Raw genomic sequence first — 23,995 nt, forward strand, 5'->3', positions numbered from 1 at the left:
CAGAACATAGTTCATACCGACGTAATTGCCTTTTTTTTTTTTTAATCCAATTTACTCTGCATAGGAAACGTGCTGTGGAGACCAGGTATCAGTGATGATGGTGCAGCGAAGACTGTGTCTGGTGGTGGTGATGGTGATCTTGGCGGTGGATGTAGGTAGGCGATAATCTTCCTTTTTTGTTATTTGTTATTAAAATAAGTTTATTATATGTTTTCCCTAATGTATTTGCTCAAAGTAGCCCGTCATGTCCTGTGACTTTTCTTGCCTAATGAAAACAGCGTGTTCTTATCTCACTGTATGGCATTTGGATAATACAGTGAACATTACAATGTGCTTAATTAAAATACTTCAGTACGATAGCAACATATATACCGTTCTGATTACTGGTAGACAGTTCTTTACCTCATTTATGGAGTACGATTTAATTCAGAGAAATTCTTCGTTCCAAATATTATTGCTATTATCGGCCAATTCAGGCAATTTATTTTTCAGTGTTTTTTTTTTTTTTTTTTTTTTCCCTCAGTTCACCCCCAAAACAACTGTCCTGACGTGTGCATCCTGGTGTACGACCCCGTGTGTGGCAGCGACGGTGTGACCTACAGCAACAGTTGCTTCCTGGGTATTGCTCAGTGCCACGACCCATCCATCACACTCGCCTACCATGGAGAGTGTAGAAGTAAGGACATTTTATGACACTTTTGGATGTATTATTGTTGACTTGGGAATTATGGTAAAGTGTGGTAATATATCCTTGTATGTTCCTGATGGGAATATGTCGATAATAAGGAGGTATAAGTTACATAAAAGATATATAAACGTTTAACCTACAATGTACGCTGTCAATGAAAATACAGCACTAAGTCTTCCACGACAACAATCCAGGCAGTGTGGAGGCAGCCTAAGGGTAAGGATATGCGTCGTATTCTGAGTGGCTTTGCAGATATCATAATAATACATCTTCCTCACATTACACCCGAATATCATTTTGTACGTTCTTTACTGGTTGATTATACAATAAATATCAATCTAAATATTTGTGATGTTGCTGAATGCAATGAAGCCAAGGGAATGTTACCAGAGTAACAATCTCCCGGCGTCCCTGAGCATTGTCAGTGACACACCAGAGCGCCATGGCACTCTGTTTAAAAAACACTGCCCAGGCGACTAAAGGTCTGCTCAATCACAGGTAAATCTATTCTGTTCAAGTATTTCACTCCCTCTCATATTTCGCAATAACACCTTCATTTCATTGATCAAGTGCCCCTCTTTTCCTCTTTCTGATGGACACTGGTACTTCATACTGTGTATATCACAGGGATCTTTCATTATTATAAAGTACATCGTACCCTCCTATAATAATTTCATCAACATGTTGAGTTATCACATTTTCTCCCACCAAAAATATCTGTTTATGTTCCCACGAATCTTTCCTGATTTCTACTTTCTTCTCTTTCCAATTAGTCTATGGCACCTTCACGTGGTAGCACTGTTATAACTGGGTGATTAACCTCCCTGGTTATACGAACGTCCCTCAAAGATATCCCTATCCCACAAAGGGAAGATGAGATTGAGAAGGAGGGCAATTTCCAGCTGCAGTCCACCGGCTCATGTTTCACATGAACCCTGGGCTACAATTACAACTACAGTACTACGACTACAGTTGCAGACTGCAGTCAGCACCATTCTTTCTCCGGGACAGTTTTTTTTTTTTTTTTACACATAGGGACTCACTTATCAACTGATCCCTCTCGTCCTCTCTTCCATGTTCTTGTTTGGTGAAATGTTTATGTCATTTATATTTCATTTTTCACGGCGTATTCTTGTATCTTTACTCCCAGTCCTTCCGCGTTAGTAGCCTTTGTACTGCCAAAGTTTGTTCTCACTTTATTTAACCCATTGGAGCCCAGTGTCCACAGTACTGGACAGAACTGGGAATTTTCAAACCATAATAAATTAGGGAAGCCCCGGATAAGGACCTATGAGCTTCGCGACTATGAGCCGATAGGCGGAGGGCGGTACGCTTAGGACCCTCCCGGAACAGTGCCTCTTCCAGCAACCCTGGGATCCAATGGGATATATATATATATATATATATATATATATATATATATATCTATATATATATATATATATATATATATAAAATCAGCCACAACCATTAAGTCTCCAAAGTTTCATTCCCTATCTTCGTCCACAAACTGTAATCCTTCTAACTTACTAAGTTCGTATCGATGTCAGTGTTCACTTTGGCTTTACTTTAGCATATGATTTCGGACTTGTTTTTGAAATATAATCTTTAAATTCCATCTTCTTGGCTATCAGCCCATACACATTACTGAGCAATCACGTAGTGAGCCTAATCTTTAAGATTTGTAACTCAACCCACATTACCTTTTCCTTCGTTGCTTTTCCGCTTTCATCTCTCTTATTTCCTCGTGCTTCCATGCATTTGTACAACACTTTCTAACTTTCTTGTTGGTCATTTTCCGCGAAAATGTTCCTTTTTCCACCCTATATTTCGTAATTTTTTAATTTTGTAGTTGACCTCTTCCAGTCATGACTGGATTTTCTCCTTCCTCCTTGTTTAGGTGGCGCCTTATAATTGTCTAACTGTACATCTTTCTTTAGTGTTCGGTCTCCAGGATGCCTTCAGCATTTCCTTTGCATTAATCTCCCTCTTACGTTTTACTCTCATCAGCCTCCTCCCACTTTTTTTGTACTGACCCATTCTTCTTACGAAGTCGATCACTTGCTCCCATGGTCTCCCATCATTATTTATCCTCCTCTGTTTCTCTAGCTCTTTCCAACTCCTCTTAATTCTAGTGTGGTTCTCTTTTGGGTCTTTTTCAACATGTTCAGTTATAACAACACATCCGTTCCTCTCCGCCGTCTCTCTTAAACTCTTCTCATTTTTCTGCACAGTCCTAATCACATATCCCTCAACGTTCCTAAATCAGTTCATATTTTTATCATATTTTCCTCCCGATTCTCCTCCACCATTTGGTTAAGTTTCGTTAGGACTTGTCAGTCAGAGCTCTGACCAGATCAGGCGAAGGCATACCTGGTACTTTTGGAGCTCTTTTCAAGACGCCCTCAGATTGGCTCCTGCCCAATGATTCTCCTGCCAATTGTGTTCTAAGGAGTTTATAAAAGACTGTATGGTGAAAGAAGTAAGTGAGTATGTGTTTTGTTTATTTTGCGAGTTAGCGAATAGGCTTGGTTTAGAAATCAGGGAAAACAGTGAGGCATTTGGCTTGTTCAGTGACAGGTTAAAAGGTTGTGAAAATGGGGCTGCAATTGGAGTCCTGATGTAGTGTACGTAGAGGAAGTGGAAGCAAAAGTATTAGGCAGTTTAGATAACTTAGAAACTAGACTGGCTAAGTTTGCAACTTGGCTATTTTACTCCAATGGCTTCCAGCCAGTCAAGGGAAGATTCGGTGATAAAGTAACAGTGATAGACGTGTAACTATTAGGAACAGGTTTCAAGTTACAGAAGATGATCCTAGCCTCATACTTGTCAGGGATTCATTGCATAGGCATCAGAGAGAATTTTATGATAAGGTTCTAGGAGGAAGAGTTTTTACTTTTCTGGGTGTATTATTCAGGATGTGACAGAGTTAATGACTGAGTCGGCAACACCTCAGAGAACTACTGTAGTTCTATCTTACGGTGATAGAAACTAATATTGTAGCTTCATGCAGGTCAGAGGAGATACTTAGGAAGTATATAATCTTTAACAGGAAGTTCAAGGAAAACCACACGAAGTTCGCTATCTGTATTCTGTTACCAAGATTTGACGTTCGTTCTTTGATCCACAGTAGAATGACAGGAGTAAGTAGTGGGCCAAATATCTGTGTAGAACGAGGTTGTGATGTTTTTTGTTGTTTGGGGCAATTTTAGTCATAACAGGAGCTTGTATGGTGTAGGCGACCTTCACCTGCAGAAGGTAGGAAAAGGTAGTTTTGGTATGGTTCTAAATAACAGTGTTGGGCATGCTTCTGATAGTGATAAAGAGGTGGAAAGAGGGACAGTTAATGGCACAGCTATTAACAATCCAATCCCTGAAGCTAATGGTGATACAGTAAGTGTGTTCAGGTCAAACCACCAGGCTTATCAGGTAGATTTGACCTCACCTCAGGTACAGGTAGACAGTCAAGGTATTACTAGGGAGGAAGGAGACTTCACATCTGTGATTTGTAGGAATGTTGCAATCTCTACTGAGGTTTTATATGATTAAATAAAGGTTACTTTTAGTGTCTCTGCCCTACTACATCAAACCGTATAATGAATATTATGCATATGCTAACGAGACTATGCATTACTTGTGCAAATGCAGCAAATATCAACATAATTATGATTACAGTGTCATGATTAAACCTTTGTGACGCGTACCTTAATAGAGAAATCATGCTAGAAAACTGGACAATGTTTAAGAAATCGTGACTGCACAAAACCAGACTGAACTTCTAGTATATATTAAAAACCACATAAATGTAATACAGATTAGTAAACTGAATGTTGAAAATTGCCATTCCGTGTATGTCGAAATATTCACAAAGAGTAGCAAATTTATTTTTTTTCAGTGCTGTTTGATGATTACCTAAGTCCGATGAGGAAAGGCCAAGCTTATGTATAACGAAGGTCATAGAAAACAAGGACAGTGTTATTTTAGAGGACTTTAATGATCCAGGTATTGACTGGAAATATTCTTGTGCAGGCAAAGAAGGCAACAGGTTCTTTGAAGTAGTAAACAATGCATTTTTAAGTCAGGCAGTGAATACGAGTCTGATCGATAAGTACCTGACCTTCAGCTCGTGAGAGAAAAGCTTACTTACTGAGTTCAGACTTTAATCCTCTTCAAAGTATGCCCCTTGGGACTCAACGCACTGAGCCTAGCGGTCCTTCCATTGCCGGAAATATTATATAAAGGCAATTTCTAAGATGTCTAAATATCTTTGTTGCCGTTGTTTTTATCTTATTTGTATAATCAAATCTAGAACCCTACATCGGCATCTTCAGTTTAGGATATAGCCAAAAGTCGGCCGAGCCATGTCAGGAGAGTAGGGAGCCTGCCAGACCCGTGTGATGCTGTGTTTGGCCAAAAAATCCTGGATGAGATGAGATGAATGGGATGGACAAGTTCAGGGACAGCTGTCCAAGTTGTTCAGATACTGTATCTCCCACTCATCTCCCTACCATCACCAAGGGAACTCGATTTGTGGAAGAAGTCACCAAAGCCTCGCCAATCAACTCAGAACCAGGCTAGTCGCACTCAATAGAGAAGATTGGCCATCCCAAGTGAAGATCCTACAGTGGGGCTTGAGCACCTGCAATCGTCAAGACGGGATAACTTCCCACGAATGCATTTTTGATGAGCCTCCACTGCTAATCCCATTACGACGATTGGCCCATGCAGCCACTACCAATTGCACCAACCACACCGGACCCACCCACTCACCTCAGATCTGATTCCGTCACGTGCAACACCGCCAAAACTGGCAGAAGGATGAAATTATTCCCGATAATCCATACCAAGTGGGCCAACAAGTCATGGTAGCTATATTGCCCCTAGACCACAAACTCCGGACAAAGTTTCTAGGTCCCTTCGAAATCACCCTCCTGCCGAATTGTTACCATGTCATCATTGATTTTCATGGTGAAACCATGATATGCCTCAACCAATATGTCCATCGATATAACCCTCACAAAACCGACCAAACTAACACCAAAACCAAGGAAACCCAAACTCTGTCCTTCACCCCTGCTCACCCACAGCCCCAGTTGTTCAGTTATCCACAGATTCATTGTCCTGTCTTCCCCACCCCATCCACGAACTTCTCTTTACTCCCATCACCACCCAATACCGCAACAAATCAGCCTTCCTCATCTTCTCAGGCCTTACCCTCATCTTCACCACCCAACCTGTCCACCCCACAGTCCTCTGACCAGCAACCCTCATCCTCACCTCTCCTTCTCATTCTCCACCACACACTCAAATTCGCCATCCTGACCATCAGCCACCCAGCCATCCCACACATTTTCATATACCCCTTCTCATTCATCTCATACCCCCAATAAACCTTCATCCTTACCATAACCATCACGACAACCTTGCCCAACCTCATAGCCATCATTTGCAAGCTCCAGAGCATACACCAGCCCCTGCTCCTCCTCCACACACCTGTCCAGCAGAAGCTGCATTTCTATCTTCACCAGATCAGGCTGCCAATCAGAGCCACTTGATATAGTCCCCCACTATCATTAAAACCTGTCACCCCACCCCTCGCCTCCCCTCTAAACCCAACCGCAAATCTAACTCACTTCACAATTCAGGAAAAAAAAATAAGGTCACCGACAAGCAACAATTCCACCCCGCCTATGCCCATATCAGCCAACAACCATCCCACTGCTATCTACGTGTCCGCAACGGGCGACTTCAAGCCTTAACCCTGGGTCAAGAGTCACCATTTCCCTCTCAGTCACCATTGCAGCCACAGCCATCACTGCCATCTCCTTCTCCAACCACACTCAACCCACACTGCCATGTTCGTCTCCTACAATTTCTGGGTCTCCAACACCGGACACAAGAAGAGAATCCAGGGGCCTCAACACCTACTATGCTTACTTGCAACCTACCCCTAACCACGCTCCCTCATCCTCGTCAGAGACCCGAAAAGAAAACCAGACGAACGACCTACCATCCGGAACTACATCCTGAAGGACCTCACACCAACCATGGTCACCAATGAGGTGAAAACATTCAACTTCCTGCCACGAGGAGGTGGCTGTAAAAACGATAAAGATAGTAAAATGCCCAGGACGAGGCCACCTACCAGAGTCCCTGCTCCAGCTACTACCACAGAAAACCATCACCAACGAGACAGAAGACGGCCTTGCCCCACCGCCAAGATAGCTACCGTAAGAGCATCCGAGCAAGAGGGGCATGGAGGTCACACATGCCACTACTAGCCGCTCCTGTCCGCCCCAAGCCGCAGCTTTCCCACTGTTGCAGCTAGAGCCCCAAGTACTGCAAATGGCCAGAGCTTTTCACTCCAGTACTGCCTCCATGCGGTACTAAAGAGAAGGCTCATTGCTTCTCCGACTCCAATTTGGCTCAACGCAAACCATTGATGTTGGCTTGATGCAACGTCCATCCTGAACTGGCTGGACACAGTTCAGCCCTGAAGAAGCGACGATGTCCCTCCTCACCTATAGCTCCAGAGAAATCTAGGAACTGGCTCGACTTGATTCAGCTCAGGAGAAGCCACGACGTCGCTCCTTACCTAGTGAACAGGCTCGACGCATTTCGACTAAGAAGGCACGAAGTCCCTCCTCAACATGTGAACTGGACGGACGCAGTTCATCCTTGGAGAAGCTATGATGTATCCCAGGCCCGGACCGACTGCTGCAAGACACCCCGATCCCAGGGGTTACCTCTCTCCCTGTCCTCCCCCTTCCACGCCTCCTTAGTCCCCTCCCCCTTGCACCTGGAAAACAGATAACCTGTATAACTTTGCTGTCCCGAATCTCTCAGATCCCTTCTAACCTCCCTGTGTGCCCACTTTGGGAGCAATATATGCTAGCATCTGTTCCCCAGGTCCTTATGGAGAACCAGATATCAGGTTCTTTACTTTCGGAACTAGAGTCGTAGTCTCTTCCTTTAGGCCATTTGTTATCCTGATACACTTTTAACAACACCCTACAGTACAGACGTAAACTCCCCTCCCATGTCTCCCACTTTTTGTGGTGTATAGACTTTGCGGCGGCCTCCCTAGTGCACTTGAAGGAGAAGTTTTTTCAGGCCCTCAGGCTGGGACAGCATATAGCAGATTGACCACTTCCCGCACAGTTCCTATATCTCAGACTTAATGTGGCAGGGTTGTACCTAAAGTGTTCCAATTATCATAAACCTTTAGTATCGTCACTCAGTTTCTGTGCCCACCTTCTACCATTAGGGTGTATCAAAGTGTTTTGTGTGTTCCTTCTTGTTTAGAAGAATCCAGGGAAACCAGGTTCACGCCAGGATAACATTTATTAATTTCGGATGCAACCCAGTTAATTTCCGTGCTCAGTTTCGTTCCTTTTTTCATATATATATATATATATATATATATATATATATATATATATATATATATATATATATATATATATAGATAGATAGATAGATAGATACATAGATAGATATAGATATATAGATATGTACACACACACACACACACACACACACGTCATGCAAGCAGCACGTGTTGCTTTTCATACGCTTTCCAGCAATGTGTGTAGATTCGCTGTTGCTTTATCAAGTCTTTGAAGCAGCACGGGTTTGGTAATGAATTTGGCTTTTTTTTGTTTTGTTTTGTTTTGTATTTTTTAACAATGATTTCGAATTTTGAGGAATCTCACTTTCGTAACACCTGTTACTTCCTCATAAGCTTTCCAGCAATGCGCTTAGATCCTCTTTCGTTCTAATTCTCCATAAAAACAGTTTTGACTTTAAACGCTGAACTTGGTGCTGTTTGGCTTTATTCTGCAATATTATGACGACATCTTTATATTTTCTTCCTTTTTTATAAGAAAGTCAATCAAGTAACACCTATTACTGTACAGTTACGTCCCGGTCCCCACACTGCCACAGGCTCCAACAGCAGTAGTACAGTACAGGAAGGACGTTGCCCAGTGAGTTGTTCTTCTGATGGTCAGCCTTTAGGTGTGCTGTACACAAGATCAGCTGAGGCGATAATAAACACTGGCTCCTTAAAGTTCACTGTCTTTATTTTCCAAATAATTCCACTTAATTCTTTCCAACTTCACTGTTCTCACAAGCACTGGAGCTATACACACTTTACTAACTGTTATTACATTTAATGCTCAACACTTCACTGTTTTCTCCAATCCAATGATATACAAACTTCAATAACCCGTCACTGTTTGCCACTGTTTTGACAAGTACCAAAAATATATAATCTTCACAGACAGTAATTGCACTTAATGCTTGCAAAGCAACACTCCACAAACTTCACTAACAGCACTGCACCAAAACCGACTCACACTGAACTGAAACCCGACTCAACTCCAAACTGACTGACTAACTAAGCTCTTCCCCATCCTTATATAAGCTTGCATTGTTCTAGAAACGTCCACTTCTCCAACATTCTAGGACATACTGTCTTGCATCAGCCCCTAGCAACAACAGTTACCAACTACGAGACATAAAAACAAGCTAGAGTTTTCCTACATTACATAACACTCTACATCATTTACCATACGAACTTAAATTACAAAATTTAACAAGCAATCACTTAAATAAAACATTATAGAGAAAAGGAGCATAAAAATTAATGCATAACTTGCGAAATAACCATGCTTACAAACACCAGGCAAACTGGCAACTCTGACGACTCGTACAGAAACTTACGGTACCAGAAACGTCTCTGAGGTACGAGACTACCTAACTGGCAAATCCCCCTTCATAACGGTACTTTTTTTATATAAGCTTTCTATGTGCCTAGATTCATTGTCGATTAAATCGTCTCCTAAATAAGAGTTTTCATGCTGTGTTCTACCACTCTATATATCGGAGTTGTAGGTGGTTCGGTAGATCTAAAAAAAGATAAAAAGCAGGAAGAACAGCATAGCAATGACTACGTCAGTAAGACAGTTTATTACTGTGATATGAAGTCACTGTACTTGCCTAGCCCCAAAGAGTTGATATTTTTTAAAAAAATGTCCTGAGTACCGTATTTGAAGTAGTTCAGGACACGCATGACTAAAATAAGATCCATTAATGCTTGAACACATGATGGCATTGGCAGAATAAGTTCATGCCACTGTACTAGCACCCTTTTACCCAAATCACTCTGTTGACGAAACCGTACGTCGGAGGCCCAGTATCAGTGAAGAAGATGCTGCGAAGACTCTTTGGTGGTGGTGATGATGGTGATGAATATGGCGGTGGGTGTATGTAGGTGCTAATCTTCCTTTTTCGAAATTTATTTTTATGAAAAGCAGACAATTATATATATATATATATATATATATATATATATATATATATATATATATATATATATATATATATATATATATATATATATAATATTATTCACTGTTCGCACGAATTACTCCAAGTTATGACCTCTTGATGTTACTTGTGTGATCAAATCGGCGTGTTGTTTTGTCACAGTATGGTATTTGGACAATATAATGGAGTTTACAAAATGCTAAATTAAAATTCTTTAGTATGGTATCAACCTAAACACCATTCTGATTTCTAACAGACGATTCTGTATTGCTGTAAAATAGTATAAAATAATTCAAATTCTTCACTTCAGCAATCATAATCCATTCAATATTTTCGATGTAATTCACATTTTTTTCACCTGACCTCCAAGGGCTTTGTCCTGGGATCTGCCCCGCGGTGTACGCCCCCGTGTGTGGCAGCGACGGCAACACCTACCCCAACAACTGCTCCCTGGCTGATACTAAGCGGTGCGAAAACCCAGACCTCGAATTCGCCTACTCTGGGGAGTGTAACTGTAAGGAATTTTTTCTTTCTTTCACATTTCTTGACGTATAGTTTTTTACTTGGGAATTCTGGTGACACCTGGTAATATTCTCTCGTATATTGGTAATGAAAAATATGTCAATAATAGGGAGGTATAAGTAGCATACAAGATAATATAAATGTTTAATATACAATGTGTGCTGTCAGGGAAAGGCAGCACGAAGTCTACCACGACAACAATACAGGCAGTGAGGAGGCAGCCTAACGGTAAGGATATGGGTCGTATTCTGAGTGGTTTTGTAGAATTCATAACACATCTTCCTCACATTAAACCTTAAACCTTAATATCGCTTTGTACGTTATTGATGGATATCCATATAAATAGCAAACAAGAGAATGGTCAGGTGTGTTGTGGGAAATAAATCGCTAAGGAAAAGTTGCTACAAAACTTCAAACGTTACACAGAATTCGGCTGCCAGCCACAATATGCTGTATTCACTTCGTCCCCCGTCTCCATATAATGGACGTCGCAACAATATAAACAATCAACGGAAGAAAGTGGTTAGAACAACAAGCAGTTTTTTTTTTTTTTTTTTTTTTTAACTGGTGCTGGAGCGTGTGCCTTCATGCAGTGGTACGGATATAGGAGGACATGTGCGCTGCCCAGTTATACACAAGTCCCTCAGTTCCTTACCAATATCCCCAAAAGTTAATGGTTGGCTGCTTTATAAAGGTAACCAACTTGTAGATCGCAGGGTACTTGTTTCAGGTGAACACGACTACGCCAGTAACAATGTAGCATCTCCGTAGTGTCATGGGATCAGTGCAGGGACTGGTTTCCTTTCCTGTTTATGTGGCTTTAAAAGGCGGAGGGGGTAGTGATAAGGCTGCATGAGGTGGAAAAGAGGATTGATTATAGTAGATAGATGGAGGCGAGCCTGGGTAGATATGATCTGGAGCAGATGGCGGAGGTGGAAGGTGTGAGAAACACGTGTGCAGCACTGAGGTGGTGTGTGGGGTTAGAAGAGGTAAGGGATGAAAACAGTAGCATGGTGGTATGAGGGGGTGAAACGAACTGTGAAGGGAACGGAGGAAATTTTTTAAACTCCATAACAAGTAGATGAAAATTAATGAGGATGTGTGGAAACGGAAGATAAAACTGTATGCCGGGAAGAGGAAAGATTTGAAGAGATGAAAGAGCCTGAAAGATAAAACTAGATCAATGCTTGTGAACAGACAGAAAACAATCAGAGGGAGGGCGTATTTAATGGGGCTCTTAGGTATATACTGTACAACGATCATAATGGGGATGCCAGTGCTCCTACATCCATCTAAACAATATCGAGGCAGTAAAACAACATGTAATCGCATTCCTACACTTTTTTTTTTTTTTTTTGTATTTTTTTGCGTAATTTTTGTATTGCATGATTGCTAATAATTACACCATTATCATGAAAGTTTTGGGGTACAGTAATGGTACACCGTAGTGACACATATTGGAGTAAAAAAAAAAAACAACAACAATAATGGAATTATGATTGTTTTCCTGAGCCTACCTTGTTACAGCAGTTTCTGACATTTATCTTAATATGTTTTAGTGTTTTTCGTTCTTGTTTTACTGTTTTTTGAAGCACATACGTAAGAAGCTCTGAAAGTTTTTTGTACGTTATTGTACTTAAGATCATGACATCAGCGAAGGAATTATTGAAAGTGCTGAGTTACCCGCTCTTGTTTTGAATCTCTTATGTTGAGCTAAATAAAATGACTTTGAGAAATAAGACACAGTGAGAAACCGCAACAGCCAAGCCTTGCAATCGATGTGTGACCTATCTTTTAACCTAGCTCTGTATTAACCTTTGACCGATAGCTCTGAAATTTGAGAAACCACATCCTTGGACGACCCAGAATGCCACCACTGAGTTTGATTAATTTCAACCAAAAGTGCTTAAGCTGGCCATACCCTGTGATGTAGACCTGTATCCTAATGTTCTCGAAACTGAAGTTTAAGCTATGTCTTATCCCAGATCGTTTCACTACATTTAATCCAAATGGAATAAAAACGTGCCAAAGTTTTGATATTGTCCAGTGATCTTCAAATCTGATCGACTGTTCTCAAATCTGAAGCACATTAACCATTTCTCACCCTTTGCCATGCCACCAAGTTTTGTCTAAATCGGATCAAACATTGAAAAAATTTAACTTAGCAACCTATTACCATTGCCATTTCTCGGGTAACATCTTCCGTGCATCCAGCAAAGTGAATAATTACCCAATGTGTGGGAAAAAGCAAGACAATTGGTTTTGTCATTTTAGAGCTTGAAGGTCGAAGAAGAAGGAGGAGGAGGAGAAGGAGGAGGAGGAGGAGGAGAAGAAGATGAAGAAGAAGAAGAAGAAGACAGAGAAAGATTATGGAGAACCCGGAATTTTTGACGATTGTGTTTTATCGAGACAGCGTTACGGTTTAGCTACTTTAAAAGATGTTTTAGTTATATGTAAACAAGCATGAACATTAGGGCTAGATATTTTTTAAAATGTAATTCCTCCGTGTTTGAGGGAAAGTAAGGATAATATTTTTTAAGGCTTAAAGGCAAATCGGTGTTATCCTTACATAGTGTGTCTATGACGAGACTAGACTAGTATGCTATATATATATATATATATATATATATATATATATATATATATATATATAAAGTAATTATATAGATAGATAGGTATAGATATGTACACACACACACACACACACACACACACACACACTACAGGAGAGAAGGAAAAGAGGTGACATGATAATGCTGTATAAGTGCATATCAGGAAAGGAGAAAATAGACATAAATGATTACTTAACATATGGAGAAGCATCAGCAAGAGGACACTGCAAAAAACTGCATAAGAAGAGAGGTGATAAAGACTTAAGGAAATTCAGTTTCCCAAACAGAGCAATTGATCAATGGAATGCACTACCGAATGAAATAGTGTGTGCCAAAACAATTCACAAATTTAAGGATATGTACGATAAATATGGTCTAAGACACGGGACAATACGAGCTTGACTCATTCCTGTAAAGATACAATTAGGTAAGAACAATTAGGTAAGAACACACACACACACACACACACACGTCATACAAGCAGCACGTGTTGCTTTTCATACGCTTTCCAGCAATGTGTGTAGATTCGCTGTTGCTTTATCAAGTCTTTGAAGCAGCACGGGTTTGGTAATGAATTTGGCTTTTTTTTGTTTTGTTTTGTATTTTTTAACAATGATTTCGAATTTTGAGGAATCTCACTTTCGTAACACCTGTTACTTCCTCATAAGCTTTCCAGCAATGCACTTAGATCCTCTTTCGTTCTAATTCTCCATAAAAACAGTTTTGACTTTAAACGCTGAACTTGGTGCTGTTTGGCTTTATTCTGCAATATTATGGCGACATCTTTCCTTTTTCTTCCTCTTTTATAAGAAAGTCAATCAAGTAACACCTATTACTGTACTTTTTTTTATAAGCTTTCTATGTGCCTATATTCATTGTCGATTAAATCGTCTCCTAAATAAGAGTTTTCATGCTGTGTTCTACCACTCTATATATCGGAGTTGTAGGTGGTTCGGTAGATCTGAAAAGAGATAAAAGGCAGGAAGAACAGCATAGGAATGACTACGTCAGTAAGACAGTTTATTACTGTGATATGAAGTCACTGTACTTGCCTAGCCCCAAAGAGTTGATATTTTTTAAAGAAATGTCCTGAGTACCGTATTTGAAGTAGTTCAGGACACGCATGACTAAAATAAGATCCATTAATGCTTAAAGACATGATGGCATTGGCAGAATAAGTTCATGCCACTGTACTAGCACCCTTTTACCCAAATCACTCTGTTGACGAAACCGTACGTCGGAGGCCCAGTATCAGTGAAGAAGATGCTGCGAAGACTCTTTGGTGGTGGTGATGATGGTGATGAATTTGGCGGTGGGTGTATGTAGGTGCTAATCTTCCTTTTTTGATATTTATTTTTATGAAAAGCGGACAATTTATATATATATATATATATATATAGAGAGAGAGAGAGAGAGAGAGAGAGAGAGAGAGAGAGAGAGAGCTAGATAGATAGATAGATATACATTATATATATAGATAGATAGATAGATAGATATACATTTTATATATATATATATATATATATATATATATATATATATATATATATATATAATATTATTCACTGTTCGCACGAATTACTCCAAGTTATGACCTCTTGATGTTACTTGTGTGATCAAATCGGCGTGTTGTTTTGTCACAGTATGGTATTTGGACAATATAATGGAGTTTACAAAATGCTAAATTAAAATTCTTTAGTATGGTATCAACCTAAACACCATTCTGATTTCTAACAGACGATTCTGTATTGCTTTAAAATAGTATAAAATAATTCAAATTCTTCACTTCAGCTATCATTTCTCAGCTAATGCATTCAATATTTTCAATGTAATTCACATTTTTTTCACCTGACCTCCAAGGGCTTTGTCTTGGGATCTGCCTCGGGGTGTACGACCCCGTGTGTGGCAGCGACGGCAACACCTACGCCAACAACTGCATCCTGGCTAATGCTAAGTGCGAAAACCCAGACCTCGAATTCGCCTACTCTGGGGAGTGTAACTGTAAGGAATTTTTTCTTTCTTTCACATTTCTTGACGTATAGTTTTTTACTTGGGAATTCTGGTGACACCTGGTAATATTCTCTCGTATATTGGTAATGAAAAATATGTCAATAATAGGGAGGTATAAGTAGCATACAAGATAATATAAACGTTTAATATACAATGTGTGCTGTCACGGAAAGGCAGCACGAAGTCTACCACGACAACAATACAGGCAGTGAGGAGGCAGCCTAACGGTAAGGATATGGGTCGTATTCTGAGTGGTTTTGTAGAATTCATAACACATCTTCCTCACATTAAACCTTAAACCTTAATATCGCTTTGTACGTTATTGATGGATATCCATATAAATAGCAAACAAGAGAATGGTCAGGTGTGTTGTGGGAAATAAATCGCTAAGGAAAAGTTGCTACAAAACTTCAAACGTTACACAGAATTCGGCTGCCAGCCACAATATGCTGTATTCACTTCGTCCCCCGTCTCCATATAATGGACGTCGCAACTATATAAACAATCAACGGAAGAAAGTGGTTAGAACAACAAGCAGTTTTTTTTTTTTTTTTTTTTTTTTTAAATGGTGCTGGAGCGTGTGCCTTCATGCAGTGGTACGGATATAGGAGGACATGTGCGCTGCCCAGTTATACACAAGTCCCTCAGTTCCTTACCAATATCCCCAAAAGTTAATGGTTGGCTGCTTTATAAAGGTAACCAACTTGTAGATCGCAGGGTACTTGTTTCAGGTGAACACGACTACGCCAGTAACAATGTAGCATCTCCGTAGTGTCATGGGATCAGTGCAGGGACTGGTTTCCTTTCCTGTTATGTGGCTTTAAAAGGCGGAGGGGGTAGTGATAAGGCTGCATGAGCTGGAAAAGAAGATGGAGTATAGAAGACAGATGGAGGCGAGCCTGGGTAGATATGATCTGGAGCAGATGGCGGAGGTGGAAGGTGTGAGAAACACGTGTGCAGCACTGAGGTGGTGTGTGGGGTTAGAAGAGGTAAGGGATGAAAACAGTAGCATGGTGGTATGAGGGGGTGAAACGAACTGTGAAGGGAACGGAGGAAATTTTTTAAACTCCATAACAAGTAGATGAAAATTAATGAGGATGTGTGGAAACGGAAGATAAAACTGTATGCCGGGAAGAGGAAAGATTTGAAGAGATGAAAGAGCCTGAAAGATAAAACTAGATCAATGCTTGTGAACAGACAGAAAACAATCAGAGGGAGGGCGTATTTAATGAGGCTCTTAGGTATATATAACGATTATAAGGAGCATGCCAGTGATCCTAAATCCATCTAAACAATATCGGGGCAGTAAAACAACATGTAATCGCATCCCTACACTATTTATTTTTTTTTTTCATAATTTTTGTATTGCATGGTTGGTTAATAATTATACCACTATCATGACAGTTTTGGAGTGCAGTAATGGTACACCGTAATGACACGTCTTGAAGTATTTAAAAAAAAAAAAAAAAAAAAAGGATGGGATTATAATTATGTTGTTTTCCTGAGCCAACCTTGTTCTGACAGTTTCTGGCACTCTGTCATTCCTGTATCTTGATATGTTTTGGTAAGTGTTTTTCATTCCTTTTTTACTGTTTTTGAAGCACATTCGTAAGACGCTCTGAAAGTATTTGTAGGTTATTCAACTTAAGATCATGACATCAGCAAAGGGATTAATCAAGGTTCAGAGTTACCCGCTCTTCCTGAGAAACTTTTTCTTGAGCTAAATAAAACGACCTTGAAAAATAAGTAGACAGTGAGACAGTTCAAGAGCCAAGCCTTACAATCGATGTGTGACTTATCTTTTAACCTAGCTCTGTAATTTTAGCCTTTGACCGATAGCTTACAGCTTGAGAAACCTCATCCTTGGATTACCCCGAATGCTACCACTGAGTTTGATTAATTTCAACTAAAAGTGCTTAAACTGGCCATACCCTGTAGACCTGTATCCCAATGTTGTCGAAATTGAAGTTTAAACTATGTCTTATCCCAGATCGTTTCACTACATTTAATCCAAATGGAATAAAAACGTGCCAAAGTTTTGATACTGTCCAGTGATCTTCAAATCTGATCGACTGTTCTCAAATCTGAAGCACATTAACCATTTCTCACCCTTTGCCATGCCACCAAGTTTTGTCTAAATCGGATCAAACATTGAAAAAATTTAACTTAGCAACCTATTACCATTGCCATTTTTCGGCTAACATATACCGTGCTTCCAACGAAGTGACTAATTACCCAATGTGTGGGAAAAAGCAAGACAATTGGTTTTGTCATTTTAGAGCTAGAAGGTCGAAGGAGGAGGAGGAGGAGGAGAAGGAGGAGGAGGAGGAGGAGGAGGAGGAGGAGGAGGAGAAGAAGAAGAAGAAGAAGAAGAGAAAGAAGAATATGTAGAACCCGGAATTTTTGACGATTGTGTTTTATCGAGTCAGCGTTACGTTTTAGCTACTTTAAAAGATGTTTTAGTTATATGTAAACAAGCATGAACATTAGGGCTAGATATTTTTTAAAATATAATTCCTCCGTGTTTGAGGGAAAGTAAGGATAATATTTGTTAAGGCTTAAAGGCAAATCAGCTTTATACTTACATAGGATGTCTATGACGAGACTAGTATGCTGTGTGTGTGTGTGTGTGTGTGTGTGTGTGTGTGTGTGTGTGTGTATATATATATATATATATATATAAAGTTTCATCAAATTCTTCAATATATAACCCTTACTGTCACTTTACATACACTGTTATTTTTCTTGTGCCCCAGAGCCATCTGGTAGAATCAAACACGGCCGCGCCGGAGGCAGTGTACTGGCAGGTGTGTGGCAGTGACGGCAGGATTACCACCACTCCACTGACAATGATACAACAGGAACGTTCGTGAAACTTTTAACCCCTTCAGCCCACAGACGTATTTGTAATTCAATTCATGCTGCTTAGATTTTTTTTTTTTTTTTTTTTTTTTTTCGCTGAGGGGATTTATTGTACTGAAGAGATTAAAGTAAAAATTTTATAACACTTCCAGGTCGGAAAATCCTTCTTAAGCTTAATAAAATGTCTGATGATAGCAAGGATAGAATACAAAATACGTCTTCAGAATAAAGGGGTCAGATCTTATCAACATTTTAAAGATTACGATTTACCATTGATTTCTCGAAAATAATTCGGAGAGTCTTTAAAATGTTTCATATGGTAATTAAAATTTCTTTTGTACAATTATAGACTACAATTTCGTACTAAGCAGGAAGAAATATGTATACGAATTTTTGTACTGTATCACGTACTTCACTTTCAGATTAGTTACTGTATATGAGACATACTCCATTTGTAATATGCAAGGATTTAAACTGTGTCCAACTGGAAACAGTTTTTTTCTGCTGAATAAATTATAGCATAATGTTCCCCCATTTCCGTTTTATTCGTCACACACACACACATGTCTGCGCTGTAAAGGAATGCAACACTGTAAGTAGAAGCTTTCTGTTAGTACCAGAAGATGACCACCATCTTTAGTAAATCAATTTTGGAAGGAGTTAAGAAAAGGGACAAAGGTAGAAAGCAGGATGATGATTTCGACCAGGAACTGGTGGAAATGGAAACGCATAATAAGCTGGTAGAATGAGTGTACAGATTAGAGAAGGCATTTCATAGTGAAATAGATGAAATTTAAAAGCAGTTGCACATGCAGAAGGTAGAGAATGAAAATTCAGGAAAGGAGATTAATAAGAAAGACACAACAATAGATGAATTATCAGTTGAGGTGGGTACACTTAGAAGGAAGATTAGTGAAATGACAAGCACAGTTGTCAACCATGAGAGTATTATGGAAGAGTTCAGAAATGATACAGAGACAATAAGCCAGGCAAGTACTCTGACAGATCATAGCAGTGATATTGAGAAGATAACCCAGGTAAAAGAGATGCAAAGCTACAAAAATGATGTGGAAACCACATATGGGTAAAGAAAGACTTAGAAACAAGAGTTGAAGAAAAGAGCATTAAAAAGGAAGTGAAGAAAATAATCCAAGACAATCCAAAATTGGTCAAAGATTCAGCAGACACCAACAAATCTATAGTAATCACTGGTACAGAAGTGGAAGAAAATAAAAAACAAGATTTCGAGAGACAAAAAGGAGATGGCAAATGTAATGAACTTATTGAAGGAAGTGGTATTATTGTATAATTACTCCCGTACGGCACCGGGCACATTTTCTTCCATTATCTTACTTTGAATATGATACTTAGCAACGCAGAGTGTGTCCTACCCGTCGCAAATTTCATTTTACTAGTTTAATTAACCACTAACTAATGTACCTGACAGAGGCGGGCGGACATGTTCACGGAGTGGAGGCTAGGATATTATGTGTGTTCGTGCGTGCGTTAGCAAGGGTAGGGTGTGTGTTAGTACGTGCGTTACCGCTGCGTGGGTGGAACTGCGCATGTAAGTCGGCTTCAACCAATCACATTCAATAGACAATAGCCAATCAAGTGCATCCTTTTCATTTCCCCTCGAATTTCAAATTTTGAAAGTTGAAACTTCGTAAGTCCCCTGAACTAAGTCATTGCGCTATGGCGGTCTGTAATTGGTGCGAGTTAAATTACATGAAAGCTTTCGCTACGTTTTATGAAAACGAAGATAGTGCCATATCGTTCTTGAAAGACCATGGAGTAATTAGATCTACAGTTCCAAAGTGCCCAGAACATAATACAGACTTAGTTTTTAGAGAAAAAGACAAGATCTGGCGGTGCAGGCATACTTTTGATTTGAATAAGACCAAGAAAAGAAACTGACGACTCTCGTCCTGGACCATCGTATCTCTAGGTAAGCATTCCCCTAGGATAGGTTGGGTTAGGTTAGGTTAATGTCAGGGGGGTCTGGGGGGCGGAGCCCCCCAGTTAGGAAACACGGCCAGGCTGGGGGGTCTGGGGGACGGAGCCCCCCAGTTAGGAAACACGAGGTCGATAAGAAGCTTAATATTATATTTTTCTGTGGTTTTTTATGCGATTTGAGTTGTTTTTTACTTCACTTTTTTGGGAAAATGCTTGATTTCACCAACTTGTCCAAAGTTCATGATTGGAAAAGAGGGGAAATGAGGCATTTCCGACGAAAATGAAGGTCAGAAACATTCGATATCGCATCAAAAACTGCCAGAAAAATATATTGCACTACCTAGGGGGTGTATTGTCCACTTGTAAAAATTTACCGGTTTAAGTATGGTTAGGTTAGGTTTATTTCAGCAAGGTTAGGCTTTAACATGGAATTTTCATTTTCCTAGTATTTTCAGTGTAATTCATTTGAATTTGACCTTCATTTCTGTCGGAAATCACTCGTTTTTGCGTAGTCCAACCTGCCAGAACCTCCTGTTCAACAGTGAAACATTGGGGTTGGGGGGGTGTAACTCAAAAACGAGTGATTTCCGACAGAAATGAAGGTCAAATTAAAATGAATTACACTGAAAATACTAGGAAAATGAAAATTCCATGCAAAAATGGCGTGCGGGAGTAAAAGTAAAAATCTACCAGGGAAGTGTCAGAGGAAATCTGTAGTAAAGACACAGAGGAACACAAAAAGCTAGGGAAATATGAAAGAAAGAAATCAAGGCCCCTGAAAGTAACCTTCCAGAGTGTAAACACAGTGGAGGAAATACTGAAAAATGCAAACAAACTTATGGAAAAAGAGGAAAATGTATGGATAAAAAGATGCCTAACTCAAGAGGAACTTGGATTACTAAAACAGAAGAGGAAGGAGGCAAGAACAAAGAAAGAGGGAAGATCAGAGGAAGGGAAGAACACATTTTTTTACAAAGTAATTGGTTTTCAGGTTGGAAAGTGGTACATAAAGAGGAGGGAATAAAAAAACAGGAAGGTAGTAGAACCAAGTCATGACAAGTATGTAAACAAGATGATTAAGTTGATGTACTCTAATGTAGATGGAATGGTATCTAAATTACTAGAGATGAATGATTATATCAAAGAAAAGGAACCATATATTGTTTGCCTAACTGAAACGAAATTAACACCAAGGACATCAAACGATACACTAAACCTAGAGGAATACAATATATGGAGAAGAGATAGGAACTTAAAAAAATGAGGAGGAATTATAATATTAACAAAGAAAAATCTGCAAGTTAAGGAAATAGAACTAGATGTACCCTCACAGGTAGAACTGATTGCAGTAGAGATTAGTACGTCTGAAGGGAAAGTAATTGTGGCAGATTTATACATGCCATCCAGATCAAACATTTGGGAAAAAGGCAGATGTGAAGACCTGGCAGAGAAAACAATTCAAAGTTTAAGAGCATTACTACATAGAATGAAGGAGAAATCTGAAAGAATTATACTAACTTGAGATTTCAATACAAATATAAATTGGAATACTCTAGATATAAAAAGCCAGGAAAGCTGTTGGGACCAAAAGCTCCTGGACCTTGTGCAGGAGCTTTTCCTAACACAACATGTAAAAGAATGCACAAGAAGAGGACTTGACATACCATCAGTACTGAATCTTATATTTACTAGGCAAGAAAATGATATTGATAATATAATGTATCACCCTCCATTCGGCAATAAATTACAACTTCAGGATTGCATATGACATAGTTAATAGTAATGAAAGTTACATAAAGAGCCTTAACTACAAAAAGGGCAACTATCATGACCTAAAGAAATACTTCTTAGAAACAGATTGGGAAAAAGAGTTTAGAGGACAATCTTTAAATGTTATATGTAGAAAATTCTGTGAACCTTATGAAATAGGAGTCCAGAAGTACATCCCACAGCACAAAGAAGCAGAAAAGAAAATAAAGAAATGGTTCAATACAAAATGTAAAAAATCTAAAGAAAAAAGAGATTTGTTGTGGAACAGATACAGAAGACACAATACTGAAAGGGCATATAATAACTATAAACAGGCAAGAAACGATTATACAAGAATAAGGAGGGAAGCCCAAAAACAGTTTGAGGAGGAAATCTTAAATAAACGTAGTGATCAACCGAAGCTATTTTACAGCTACATTCGAAGCAAAACCAAAGTAAAAGATAAAATACAATCCATTACAGATAAGGGGATCACCTACACACAAGAGAAGGATATTTGTGAAGCAGTAAATAAGAATTTCCAATCAGTTTTTACAAAAGAAAATAATTTTGAGAGGGATTATATGGAACACAGATGCCTACATATATTACCAGATATACAAATATCAGAAAAAGAAATACAGGAGGAGTTAAGTAAATTAGACAAAGGAAAAGCAAATGGTCCTGATGAAATTTCATGTTGGGTGCTACATGAATGTGCAAAAGAATTAAGTAAACCATTATCTTTTATTTTCAAGGAATCCTTGGGACAAGGTAAACTACTTGATATATAGAAGAAAGCAAACAGTGTTCCCTTATTCAAGAAAGGGAATAGACAAAATCCACTCAACTACCGACCAGTATCACTAACCAGTGTTGTAAGCAAGGTACAGCATTAGACAAGCTGATAAGAAAAGTTTGGGTAAATCATCTAGAAGAACACAATATGATAAAAGAAAGTCAGTTTGGTTTCAGAAAGGGAAAATCATGTTACTAATTTCCTGAGCTACTATGACAGAGTAACAGAAACATTACAGAACAAAGAAGGATGGGTGGACAGTATCTATTTAGATTTCAAGAAAGCATTTGACAGAGTACCGCACCAAAGATTTTTATGGAAACTGTACCATCAAGGAGGAATCCGAGGCAAACTGTATTGTTGGATGCAAGATTTTCTCAAGAAAACAAAAAAAAAAAAGAAAAATGAGAACAGTACTAAAGGGAAATTACTCATCATGGAGGGAAGTGACTAGCGGAATTCCACATAGCTTAGTGCTAGCACCAATTATGTTTTTAGTGTATATAAATGATATAGACAGTAATAATGGAAATGAATGCTATCTAAATATGTCTGCTGATGATGCAAAAATACTATCTATCTATCTATCTAGAGCCAGACGCCATAATCCCGTAAGGGGTGGCCATTTGACTTTGAGTTATTTGTTTTATGGAGAGGGGCACTAACCCTCAACCAACCCACTTGTTGACACGTAAGGAGCACGTATGGGTTGGTTATATGGTTACCACCCAGCGCTGTGAATGGTTTATTGGCTTACAGGAAACCATTTGTCCGTCACTCAATATAAAGCCACCTGTAAAGGAAAGAAAAGCAATAAGAAGTGACAGGAAAGATGGGAGAAATTGGAAGAGAGGAGGACAAGCACAGAAAAAGAATGATAAAGGTTAAGGAAGAAGTAGGCAGCACTACATCAAGTGAATGGACAAAGGAGAATTACTAACACAGACTCTTGTAAAGAGCTACATGAAGAATTAAATAAACTTCATGAATGGAGCAATACATGGCAATTGGAATTCAATGTGGACAAATGTCATGTAACCAAGTTTGATGAAAGTGGAAAAAGACCTGATTGGGATTATAAGTTAGGAAGTAAAACCCTACTCACATCAGAAAAAGAGAAGGACCTGGGTGTGATTATCAGTAAGAGACTATCTCCGGCTGACCACATCAGTGACAAGGTACAGAACACGTATACACTGCTTGCAAATATGAGAATAGCATTCACATACATAAATGAAGACATGCTAAGAAAGATAATAACATCATTTATCAGACCAACCCTGGAGTATGCGTTAGTAGTCTGAAGTCCTCATCTCAAAAAACACATAGATAAGATTGAAAAAAGTTCAAAGGGCCGAAACAAGATGGGTACCAAGCTTAAGGGCTCTAAGCTACGAAGAAAGACTAGAAAAACTTAATCTGCCTACGCTACAGGAGAGTAGGAACAGAGAAGACATGATTATG

At 39.2% G+C, this 23,995-nt stretch overlaps 1 protein-coding gene across 1 annotated transcript; it reads left to right on the forward strand.

Annotated features, from left to right (window-relative positions):
* The first annotated feature begins 94 nt into the window (after positions 1–94).
* Positions 95–18,330, forward strand: LOC145403334 (uncharacterized). Its single transcript, XM_080275126.1, has 7 exons — positions 95–155; positions 524–676; positions 4,718–4,814; positions 6,666–6,787; positions 10,392–10,535; positions 15,016–15,156; positions 17,922–18,330. Coding segments are annotated over exons 1-7 (720 nt in total). The 3' UTR covers positions 17,924–18,330.
* The last annotated feature ends 5,665 nt before the right edge of the window (positions 18,331–23,995 follow it).

This window comes from Coenobita brevimanus, chromosome 60 (genome assembly GCF_032717465.1).
Source record: "Coenobita brevimanus isolate Jiangsu-jjx chromosome 60, ASM3271746v2, whole genome shotgun sequence".
Taxonomy (NCBI): domain Eukaryota; kingdom Metazoa; phylum Arthropoda; class Malacostraca; order Decapoda; family Coenobitidae; genus Coenobita; species Coenobita brevimanus.